Source organism: Acomys minous (genome assembly GCF_964271855.1).
Source record: "Acomys minous genome assembly, chromosome: 19".
Lineage (NCBI taxonomy): Eukaryota > Metazoa > Chordata > Mammalia > Rodentia > Muridae > Acomys > Acomys minous.
The window spans coordinates 31,871,988-31,884,816 of NC_140499.1; the positions used below are offsets into that span (position 1 = coordinate 31,871,988).

The window sequence follows — 12,829 nt, forward strand, 5'->3', positions numbered from 1 at the left end:
TTACTGCATGGAACAAGCATTTCTTTTATCTTTTTTTACAGCCAATTGGTGCTTTGAACCCAAAGAGAGCCGTGTTTTACGCAGAGCGTTATGAGACGTGGGAAGATGATCAGAGCCCGCCCTACCACTACAATACACACTACTCAACAGCGACTTCGGCTCTCTCGTGGCTTGTTCGAATTGTAAGTATCGTCCGAACTTAGCTGTCTCTAGCTCCAGAGTTTGCAGTGCAAGTAAACTAGATGAAAATCCAGTACACTTGCTGTTCATTTTAATGGCAAGAGACCAATCAGCAGAAATTGAATGCCACATACCCTAGGAAAGCATCAAGCCTGTGATCTTCCTGCTCAGCCTCCCAAAGGCTGGGATTACAGATGTGCACAGATTACAGATGTGCATCACCACACTTGGCTTTGATTTTTTTTTCTTAATGTATGATCTTTGTAGAATTGGGTTAGGAAGCCAGTTACTTAAGCTCATGTACTCACTTTTGAGCTAGGACTTACCACACACCCAGTGGGCACTCTGCTACAACCCCAGCCCTGCCCCGCCCAGTACCCCCAAGTCACTCACAAAGGGCCCTCTGATGTACATCTTTGATTTTAGATCAGTGAAAACCTCACTTTAAGGAACCACCTCTTTACTTATAAACCAGAAGTAAAGATAGAAAATTGTGATCTCTTTTTTTAGACCAAGGTTTTTAAATTAGCCACATCTGTCCGAGATTCAACTTAATTGTGTTCAGTTTGAAGTTAAGAAAAACCGTAACTGTGTCTTAGAGCCAAGCCTGGCTATGTGAACCACCCGAGCTTCACTGCTTCAGAGGGCACTTCACATTCAGGCAAGAGAAGGTGCCCTCGGAGTCCCTCACAGAATTAAGTCATGGGAGCCACCCTGTAGCTCCAGCCACAGAGCTGAGTGGATTGCCGAACTGACTACTCAAGATTTAGGGGAGCTGGCTTCTGATGGCCACAGACATAAAATGTGGTCTGAATTGCTTGTATTCAGAAGTAGAAAAGCAGAAAAGAAAACAAAATGACTGATAAATTCAATTCTCTGATTGCCAGTGATTAGGCCATAAAAGTAAATTTCCGGTCATTTTCACTACTAGTGAGGAATGACCTCCGGGCCATGAGTGACCTGCAAGCAAACAGATATCAGTACAGGAAGCATAGATTTAAGATCTAGGGGAAGATATGGTGTCTGTAAAGTTCTATTTGCTGATTGCTGTGGGAGAAAAAAAATATGTAGCTATACCTAAGCCAGCCATGAGCTGCCCTCCACAAGCCACCTGCAGTCCACAAGAAGCCCCCAAAATCATAACATAAACATGTTTTTGAAAACACTGAAACCAAAGTGTTCACTCTGAAAGGCCTTTTTATAACTCACCAGACTCTGATTCCAGGGCCTTGGTGAACCACCGCTATGGGATCTGTGGTTCCAAAGCCTTGGTGAGCCACCACTGTAAGGGAGTATTGGGGAAACTCACTCAGGTCTCTTGATGATGGAAAAAGGTCCAGAACTATCTGTGAAAACAACAACAACAAAAGCATCAGTTGGGTTGGGTTGAGATTTAAATAAGAGTAATGTTTGATTGTATCTTGAAATAGTCACAATGATGTTAAGTGTTCTCTGTGAGTGCCAGTTAGTCAAATCTAGAGACAGACTGACAAAACACACTTTTTCTCCTTTATCAACCACCTGATTTATTTAATATTTTTCTCTTTCAAGTAAGCTAAATTTTTTCTCCAGTCACAAAGCACAAGCAGTCCTCTGGCTGACTTGCTGTCCCGGTGGGCAGAACTCAGGACTGGTACTATGCAAGGGCCTGACAGTGACCTTCCCTGAACACAAAGCAGTGCAGCCTCACAGCCAAGCCCTGATGAACTGTTTCACAGATTCTAGTGCCCTCATGGAAAAGGAAAGAAGCAGGAGGAATGGTTTCACAAGTTTTAAACCTCGGATACCCAAAATGTTACTTTCTGATCACGTAACCAATAAAAGTTATTTTTGCAATGTTTAATATTTTTTAACTCGTTTTGGAATCCAAAGGATATGTTCTATTTCTGGCACAACATAGCATCTGTTGGCTACTGTATCAGACAACACAGATATCTAGAGTTGTTATTATGAAGACTCATTTGGCTCAGATGCTTCAGGGCAGCCTGTCAGAAACAAGGTCTAACAGCTTAGGGAGCATTCAAGTAATGGCCCAGGGAACCTTGCTTTCCTCACTCGTATCCTGAGGACTTTATGATGTAGAAAATGCATTACAATTTGTGTCACTAGGAATCAGTTCATAAAATATAATACATACTAAAATAAGTATCTGTCCTCTACCATTCAAGCCTTTTAGACCTAAAGTCATTAAATTCATTATCAGTCAATATATTTAGTATGTCGATGATGATAATTGCATAAAAATGCTAATTAGCTACATACCTCATTACTTTAAACTAAGAATATTCTTTTATGCAAACTACAAGTGAAATCACTTGTGTGACTTGCCAGGCTTTTAGAAGACTGTTTCATTGATGGCTGTCAGACAAATGCCAGATAAACCCTCATTCCAAAGTGGGATTTCTTAAGATAACTAGTATACAATAGACACTGTGCCCAGACTTTTGTTTTTTCTGGACCTGAGACATCACCCCAGAGAAATCATGTGGTACTCACTGAGCAGTACAGCCCACGATGCCCAGTATCCAAGGTGGACACAGTGTTTTCAGCCCTTCTGTGCTAAGCTAATTCTTCAGACATTTAATAACAATAATTTAAGCTAAAGTTAAATAGGTAACTTGTTTATAATTTAGAACTTTATTTAATAATTACAGATTATTTAGAAATCTTACCTAGAAAGTCAACTGCAATGTGTCATTTAAAATACTCGATTCTAGTAAAAATACCTGTAGCACTTTTACAATGTCACCATTAAACCAACCTGAATAAAGCTTTTCAGTTTGGTTATTTGGATACTGACACAGAAGGGCAGAGCGTGTTCACTTAGAGGAAGACAAGTGATACTTAATCAGAAGTGTGCCACCCAGAATGCGCACAGATTAATTAATAGAAAATGTTGACTCATTCTAGATTTTGGATTCTTTCAAAAGAAATAGAAAAAGATATCTCAAGCTTTAAGCACAGTAGAAATAATCATCGTTCCACTTCATGCAAGTGTGGCCTTGAGCTTGCTCATATGCTGAAGGGAGGCACAGACCAGCTGGGGAGACAAAGTACAGGGTCGGACAGACAGCGTGGACCTACTTCCTTCTCTCTCTGTGAGGGTCCACATCACTTAAGATCTGCATCTTTCCTTTGCTGTGATTACATACGACTGGGATTTGCTTTTGGCTTTTAAATGAAATGAAGAAAAGGAAAGGAAAAAAAAACCCTGTTTCTAGGCTGAAATAAACTGGTCTGTAGAGGTTATGAGGCAGGGAAGGTGGCCAGTGAACTACAGTCTAGCTGCACAAAGCTGGTAGCTGTTTGATAACTTTGTGTCAGGTGAGATATAGCAAGCTTTGTCTTCATTATTTCATTTAATTTTATCCAGTCCCTCTAATTACCCTAAAGATTATGGCCAGCTTCAGTTTATAGGGATATAGTAATAGAGGCAGTTTCTTGACAGACTTATGTAAAGGAACTTGCCCAAAATAGGTGCCTGAATTGTGCAATCAACATTCAGAATTAATCAGGCATATTTTGCTCGATTTATCACTTATTTTTCAATTGTAATAGTCCAATTTTTGTTAATTTAATGATCATATATGTCACATTTACCATCTGATTTTTATTAGTAAATTAAAAATCTACAAAGCAAGTTAATCAGCAAAAGACACCTCAGACAGTTTTGTTTTTTGTTTTTTGTTTTTTGTTTTTTGTTTTGGTTTGGTTTGGTTTGGTTTGGTTTGGTTTTTCGAGACAGAGTTTCTCTGTGTAGCCTTGGCTGTCCTGGACTCACTTTGTAGACCAGGCTGGCCTTGAACTCACAGTGATCTGCCTGCTTCTGCCTCCGGAGTGCTGGGATTAAAGACATGCACCACCACGCCCGGCTTTCTCAGACAGTTTTTATTCCTAGTTTTAGTGACATCCATTTGTCTCTCACATAACTTAAAATCTTAACAGAGTGGACTTGCAGCCTACATATTTGATTTTCAGGTAAAATAATTAATCACCTTCTGTTTATCATTCATGATCTTGTCTCTTCCATTTCACTTTTCTGTCATCCAAAATTGAAGATGATATATTACAAACTTAAAAAAAATTGATGATACCTATTCACACTAATTCCAGGAAGACATTGAAAAAGGTAAATATTTCTGCTTGTTGCTCAGTGGCCACCCTCTAAGATTAGTGGCAAGAAAAGGGATATAAAGGGACAAAGGAAATGTCTAAGACATTACGAAAGGAATGGAGATGTGTAATAAAGAAAAGAGACAAATAAACCTGTGATGATGTTGTGATGATGTTGTCCCAAGGGCTCCGGCTATGGGACGGGTCCTGGTTGATAGACTCAGTGCTAACAATGTTAATCAGAGGCAACCGTCCTTCACAGAGTACTAGAATTTTCCAGTCTCAATTACATTCACTTTAATTCATTCCTTATTGAATGGATTAGATCGTGAAGAATCTTTATGCACCAGGAGCTGAGCTGAGTATTGGAGATGAAATAGAAAAAGAGATAGACAGGGGCACCTTCATAGTGGGGACTGCAGTCCAGGGAGCAGTGGGGACAGTGTTCAGAGTCTGGGAGATGTCGGCTGCTCAGCTTGTGGCTAGCTTTAGGAATGCAATCTAACAATTTAGCACGGGGGAGGGAAGGGTAGGGTGAACAAGACCTGGCAGTGCCATGTTTGCAATGTTTGGGCCTGTTAAAGAGCCTTTCCAGCTGAACTACTAGAAAGAAAGAAAGTCTTCCTTATAAATGCCATGAGAACATTTACAGAGCAACCATAGGGCACTTCATCACTTTGCAGAAGAAAAGACATGCCCGTGAGACCAGAGAGCGTTATAGGCTGTGGAGCAATGAACTGCAACGGCACAGTCAGCCCAAACCACATCTCCTGACATCTTGGTCTGAGCCTTTACCCAAGGCTCTGTATTTCTTCTGCCTATCGAAGGCCTCAGAGATATTAGTATTTATGTATGTAGGTATATACATAATACATATACCTACATATGTACATATATATTTGTGTGTGTGTTTCATATAATCTAATGACTGATTTTTTTTAATTTTATTTATTTATTTATTTATTTTGTGCTTAGGAGCCATTCACAACCTTCTTCCTCAATGCAAATGATGGGAAATTTGACCATCCAGACCGAACCTTCTCATCCATTGCAAGGTCATGGAGAACCAGTCAGAGAGATACCTCTGATGTCAAGGTATATGATTTATTTATCACTTATAGTCATGGAACTCTAAATCTTGTTGAAATTTTTATTTTTATGTAATATATTTATCACATTTTATATTACAGTATTGTTCCATTACATTAAAATTGTATACTACATCTAATCTTTAAAATCTGTTGTTGTTGTTGTTGTTGTTGTTGTTGTTGTTGTTGTTGTTGTATGGTCCATTTAGTTTAACCAGAGTCATCTGTATGGCTGGTGTATTAGGAATATCCATTGGAGCCTGTTGGGGTGGTCAACAGAGTGTGTGTGTGTGTGTGTGTGTGTGTGTGTGTGTGTGTGTGTCTGTCTGTCTGTCTGTCTGTCTGTCTGTCTGTCTGTCTGTGTTCCTTGAACCCATAGGAGATGATTCAGCCGTGAGAGTAGAGCTCCTGGACACGCCCCTCCAGCCTGGCTGTTGATGGGCCCATTCATGTGCACACATGCTGTAGTCATTGGTTATTTCTGAAAGCTCATGACTGCAGTTACCTAGAGGGTGGTATTGTGCAGTCTTTCTCCCTTCCTTCTGGTTCTTACCATCTTTCCATGCCCTCTTCCATAGTGTTCTCCTAGCCATAGAGGGGATGGTATAAATGTCTTCTTTAGGACTGAGCACTCAGCCCTCACTTCTTCTCAGCACCTTAGGCTTCCTGGTAGCTTTCTGGAATGTGAGTTTTCTCTGATTAAGGCTGGAAGTAGTAACTGTCTTTGTATATAAACATGCATTTAGAAGGTGTTTTGAACACACTAGTTAAACTTCTCACTAGTTCCTATGACACCCTCATTGTGGGCTTTTGGGAAGATTTACAATACCAGGTATAGATTACTTCTTGTGGTGAGGGCCTTAAATATAATCAGAGTAGTGTCCTAGCCACTTTACATCTGTGCCGCCATTGCCAAAATGAGCAGGCTCTTACTTGTAACTTAAAGGGTTCACAGCCAATTTCTTCCCCAGCACTCTGTGTATCATCTTCTAGCACTTTAAAAGCTGTCCGGAGGGGGCTCCCAGCTCAGTTCCAGTCTGATTTCTCTGTAGCATACAATCAAGGTTCTGCTGTACAGCTAAAAGGAATGGCAGAAGCATTGTTTTAGGGGCTTCTAGGGGCTCCATAACCAACAACTAGTAAGGAGGTACCTCATTCCTGGCACTGGAGTTTTTGTTAATAACCAGTAGCTTCAATTGAAAGCCATTAAAAAGTAACTCAGGATGTGTGTGTGTGTGTGTGTGTGTGTGTGTGTGTGTGTGTGTGTGTGTGTGTCAATTAAGGTGTTCTCATTATTTAAAAAAATAAAATAAAAACAACCCTATCTAATCCAGATGGTATAATCAAGAGATGGAAAGAAAAATCCCATAACTTACCTTTCCTGCTGTTCACTCAATATTTGGCCCACTACATAAAACACAGTGGGAATTGGATCTGACCTTAATGTGTCATAGTGTTATAGCTGACCCAGCTTTGGGTTTGTGTAGCCTGGGGCAATTAATAAAGCATTAATGACAAGACCCATTTAAAATGCAGGCTTTTTCTGTACTGCCTTAGCCTTTACTTGACTGCCTGGGGATACTATGCAACAATACACATTAGATTAAACCAGCACACACAATTTGAGAGCAGAGCAATTTTGCAGTTGCTACAACTTAACTGTCATTAAGTTCTAAGATTTGTTAATTGTTTATATGTGCTGTTTGGTTTTTGGTTTTTGGTTTTTAAGAAAAAGAAAAGGCTTACATGGTCGTGATTAATGCATGAGGAAATATGCTCGCTCTCTGTCTCTCTCTGTCTCTCTCTGTCTCTCTCTCTCTCTCTCTCTCTCTCTCTCTCTCTCTCTCTCTCTCTGATAGTAAGATCACATGATCAAGTTATTATGTAGGTAAAGTTTCTACTTTAAGCTCTTTTTCTCCAAAGCCCATTTTTTCCTACCATTGCCACTCAATGCAAAATTGTTAGGTGTCACTGAGTTTAGGGCTTAGTCCTACAGAAAGGAGCCAGTTAAACTCCACTGTTTGATTTGCCTCTCTCTGGCTATCCAAAACATTTGTACAGGGCAGCACAGTGCCAGCAGACTGAGAAATTTTGAGTGAATGTAAGATGTGTATTTACTTCTTTTATAAAGCAAATCACAAAGGAAGTTGAAGCAGAACATACCACGTCCACGTTTTATTTGTTGCTATTACAGTTTATGAGAGTCAGTCTTAATTCATGCAGATAGCATCCACATTTAGAAAAAGCGAGGGTTTAACCTGAAGCCCTGCTGAATTAAAAGTGGTGGCCACACTTACCTAACAGCCTTAACTTCTCAAAGAAATTAAACGAAAATATCCATAAGCCGTCACTGCAGCCGACTGCCAGGGAAGTCAGGAGAGGCCTACTCTTGTTTAATGCCCCTGGAGAACAAGACAGAACCTGGGATCTGGAAGGCACCCACAGACAGCAGACTCTCCTCCCCCTGTTAACAGAACCGCCTGGTGAACAGTTTGCCTGGCAGTTAAGTATTCTTTTGTATAATTGAATACTTCCATCATAAGCCAGAGCTGTATCCTTATCAAACTGCTTCAAGTGAAAACGCACCCCCCCTCTTCTTAGCAACGCAACAAAGCATTGGCAGTTTACTTAACGCAGAGGTCCACCCTCAAATGCCCGCACACATATGACGGCAGGTATTTCTAAGTATGATTTAAACACATGTCTCAACTTTCCTTTCCATCCTGAGAACTTAGTCGACTTCAACTACCAGATACCTCAGCAAGCTGCACTTCAGTCACTAAGTCCCCAGCAGCTTTCCTCTTGTTACCCTTTAAGGAACTTTCACATTTTGTTGTTAACTGTGGTGCTTGACTACCTGAAGTCTGGCGTCAAGGACACTGTCAACGTGACTCTTTCTAACCTGGAAGGTTTTGGTTTTCAGGCAGCCATACTGAACCGCACCCCATCCCTACACCACACACTTAGTTGGTTTATAAGGAGTGCAGTTCCCTGCCTGACATTGTGCAGACTGCTGTGTCGGTTCGCCCTGACCAGCTCCCTTGGCCCTTGCATACTATGTTTATATTTCAAGGGCACTTTCTTCAGAAAGGCTGAATGTTCACACACAGAGAAGTGCCCTTCCTCATCCTGGAGTGTCCTCTATTCCAGTTGTAAAGGTCAGGGAGTAGAGCACCCTGGAATGGGGCTCTGTGTACCTTGTATGTATTTGCAAAGGATGATCCCTAATAATGGGACAGTGGCTCAAGGCTATTTGTATGTTTAATTTTTAAACATATTATCAAACCATCATCTCCAGTGATGGCAGTTCCCTCCCTAAAGCCATATGTTAGGCTGCTCCTTCCCTGTCCCCAAGTTATCCTGTTGTAAGTACTGTGGCTGCTGCTGCTGCTGCAGAAAAAAATTGCCTCAGAGAGGGGTCAACATCATCTCTGAATTCCACATGCCTTTCCGTAGCTGCACAGAACTTTTCTGTATTTATTGACCATGAGTGATGCATGCTATTTGCCTATTTGGGGTTTGGTCTGCTGCCTTCTGAATGGTTGAAAACAATCTTTGAAATTGCAGACAGAAACCAGGTGTGGGTCCCACTACTCCGGGAGACAGAGGCAGGCAGATCTCTTGAGTTAGAGGCCAGCCTGGTCTATAAAGTAAATTCCAGGACAGCCAAGGCTACACGGAGAAACCCTAATGTGTGTTTGTGTGTGTGTGGGGGGGGGGAGTGGGGAGAAGAAAAAGAAAGAAATGACTGAAATATGGTTTCTGTTGAGTCTCTATTCCATGCATGTGCACACCTATGAGTGTGTGTGTGTGATGTGTGTGTATGTAACTGTATGTGTGCATGCATGGAAGGAGCTATTATGTTTGTATCGTGTGTGTGTGTGTGTGTGTGTGTGTGTGTGTGTGTGTGTGTGTGACCAATCACACATGTCCACATATGCTCCAGTACTTTCTGTTACAGCATCAGGATGTGGGTCTTATGACAAATGTTAGAATATATGAGGTCTTTAAAAGTAATTAGTGGTGAGTCAAAACTTTTCTAATTTCATGATTCCATATGTCAGCTAAGGTATTTTTTCACTCTAAAATGATGCCTGCTTTAGCAAGGAAGAGTGAGCTACTAAGAATAGTAACCCCACTCGTGGCTGGGGCATGGATTTTATTTCTTGTCTCTACCCTGTAGTGTTCCAAAGAAGACTATCTGTGCACTATCTACTGACTTAGACAACCATGCAGGAAAGACTGGGAATGCAGTAGATGGTTTTATTCTGTCTCTCTCCATTAATGTCAGGCTCTTCCTGTGTTAATGAACCCAAGCTGGGTAGGAAGGGGAGCTGCCCAAGTGACTTCTGAGGAGAGGCCCCAGGAGTGGAGTCAAATTGTATTTTGATTTTAAATTTCATCCCTTCAGCCATGCCTTGTGAGCAGAGATATTTCACTTAGAGATGTTCTTACACTAATTTCCCTTAATTCCTTCCGAAAGTTGTGACGCTACTTTCTGAATAGCTATGTAGATGTTAGAAAAGGTGGCTGTGACACAGTGTCATTAAGGTGACATAGTGTAAATTAATGCAGTTAATGGAGGTGCTCACACTGCCTCAGTGACCCATTATGAGCTCTTGTGGAATTAACAGATGCCCGGGCATCAATCTTTTGGGAAAAGGATAGGAAAGTGCTGGCAGCTTTAAAACCTCACAGTGAATTATATTAGGAAAGTGAAAACGTCTGGGTTAGATTTGATTTCACCAGGAAGCCATAAAATGGTACGGCTCTCAGCAAAATATATTAAACTGAAATGTCAGATTTGATGCAATAGGTACACAATTATGATAGTGTTAATAGTGGTCTTCTATCATCCTAAGACATACTTTCCAGTTCAATTTCTCAGCAGCTTGAACTTGTCATAAGCTTATAAATTAGAAATTGTGTTTGAGTATATTTTCCTATTTTTGACAGAACGCATATACTACTATTAACTGTACCGTGGGGTTTTAGTATAGCTGTTAAAATAAACTAGATATCACATTTGCAGACACAAAATGCCTGTTACAATATCCAATTTGCCATTTCTTTAATAATATTCTGTGTCTTCCTGTACTGTTTTTCATTTAGCAAAATTTAAACTCCTTGGATTTTTCCTTAAAAGAAGATGTTTAACAGTACTGGTGGTGTGCACGTGAGCAGAACAGCAGTTGCCTTTCGTTGGCAAGCTTTGTCTAGCACGCCTGCGTGGAAGCAGAGCAGACGGTGCCCTGCTTTGAGCTGGCTTGCTAAGTGCCCGAAGCAACTCATTTTGGAAAGGGGCTTCCCAGACACTAAGAGACTTTCACAAGCTCTCACACAGGCAGGTAGAGAGGAGACCAGAGCCAGCAGGGTCTGCTCAGCTGCTGTCTGTCTGAGGCTCACCACTCCTTGTGCCCTAGGACTCTTTCAATCCTCTGGGGCCTTGGCTTTGCCATCTGAGTCATTCTTTTTCATGCATTGCCTCTCCTTGCAGTTGAATGCTTTCCTGTCTGCTTCCTTGTAGCAAGGTGGGCTAAGGCCCCTTTGCCTATTAGTCCAGAAGCTATAAAAACATACAGCCATTCTGTACGTTTAATCATTGTTCAGTATTTTAAAAAAAAAAAAAAAAGAAAAACATACTCAAGTCTTTTGAGACAGGAGGCTGTGCCTTAGAACGTTGTCTCCTGTGCCTAGAAGACCTGTAGGCTTCACTGTGTAGCTGTACAGATCTGCTAGCACCACCTTCAGTGTTCACATAGCTCCTAGAAGAGCTTCTACCAAACCCTGACATGAGCTTGTGGCTACATTTTGTTTGTTACTCTGAAACTGACCCACCAATTGAGGCTGCATCTCATTTTGAGAATCTTTTGCCATCATAAGTTAGACCTTTGGGTTTCTAAAAGCCCTGTCTCAAGACTGAACAGTTTCTTCCTTATCTCTCATCGTAACCCTGGTTACTTTGAGCATACTGCCTAGAAAATTTCTTTGGCACGAGGGCTTTGGGCACTTTGAAGGGACTTCAGGATGTAGCCTTCTTATCCTCCTTCCACTGCATCGCTCAGGGAGCTTGTCTCCCGCTTCCTCAGGAATCTCTGGACACCCTCCCCAACCCTGCCTGCTCCCTGGTTCCAAAGCTAGTGCCTCACATTTTAAGCCTTTACTAGTACAATACTTTTTAATTCTCAATTTCTGTTTCAGTACTTTGTAGATAACAGGCCACCTCCAATTTTTACTAGTTTAAAACAGCTCCTTGGCAGTATTCAGAGTCCAGTCTCCACAGGATAGCCGGTCTTCATGCCACAAGACACCTGGGCTGCTCGTCACCCTCTCTTTGTATCTATGTCCATACCTATAAAATGGGCTATAAGAATTTCACCCCATGAAGTGTTTGTCAACACAAGACAACACAGGTAGAGTACTTAGGATCATGGCAGGATACAGTAAGACCTCGTAGTGCCATCTTCAGTTTTTAGATTGGGTGGCCCAAAGCATGGTTTCATTGATTCCTGGTGTCTGAAACAAGAGATAAAGATGTCATTGCATGTGCTGGGTGTGGTGGCGCATGCCTGTAATCCCAGCACTCAGGAGGCAGAGGTAAGCAGATCACTCTAGGTGAGCCTGGTCTACAGAGTGAATCCAGGACAGCCACGGCTACACAGAGAAACCCTGTCTTGAAAAAGAAAAAAAAATGTTCATTGCACAAAACCACATAGACCTCAGAGGTGATGCTCTCTCTGTGTCTTTGTATTATCATTAAAATAAGCAAATCTTTTAAGTAATATTGGTATAAATACAATGAGATGCTACCAGTGCCCTACCATGACATACTAACTCTTAATAAAATTGGCCAGTTCAAACAATATCTTAAGGCAGTAAAATAGACACGAAACTTGAGGCTTTACCTGCTGCATCAGTTACTTCTCCCCAGACTTCTGTGCTTTTATCCCCCCTTCTCCATCAAGACCACCAAACTGCTCCCAATGTCATGTACAGACAACTATCACAATTACTCTAGTGTTTTAAATGTTCTGTGACCCTGCCAATAAGCTGTTCAAAGTCAGAAGGTTCATGATACCTACTTAAGAACACCTCTGCTTAGTGGCTGTTGTGTCTGTTGGAAATGTGAGTGGTTCCTTCAAATTTCAAACCCTTACAGCTGGTGCCAGCAGTGTAGGCAGCCATCTGGTTTGAGAGCATACCCTTTTGGCCAGATGAGGAAGAGAAGGGAAGGCCCTCGCCACAGGGCTGTCCTTCAGCTTCTGATAACATACTTCAATGGAGATGGCCCATGATCAAGGCTAATAACGTGATTGCCAGGGAAAGGGGTAAGAGACATTGGGAAGTTTTATAAGAGAGGGGTAAGAAACCACATAAGACTCAAATTTCAGGGAGTATGCTGTCAGCATGGATCCTACAACACGAATTAATGTCATGCCTTTCATGAT

General features: G+C 41.5%; 1 protein-coding gene across 7 annotated transcripts in view; it reads left to right on the forward strand.

Annotated features, from left to right (window-relative positions):
* Nucleotides 1-12,829, forward strand: part of NBEA (neurobeachin) — a 545,308-nt gene that overhangs the window by 481,586 nt on the left and 50,893 nt on the right. For all 7 annotated transcript variants that reach the window (XM_084768707.1, XM_084768708.1, XM_084768709.1 and 4 more), the window contains 2 exons: nt 42-182; nt 5,269-5,388. In XM_084768707.1, the coding sequence (XP_084624833.1) occupies nt 42-182; nt 5,269-5,388 (261 nt within the window). The remainder of the gene's footprint in view (nt 1-41; nt 183-5,268; nt 5,389-12,829) is intronic.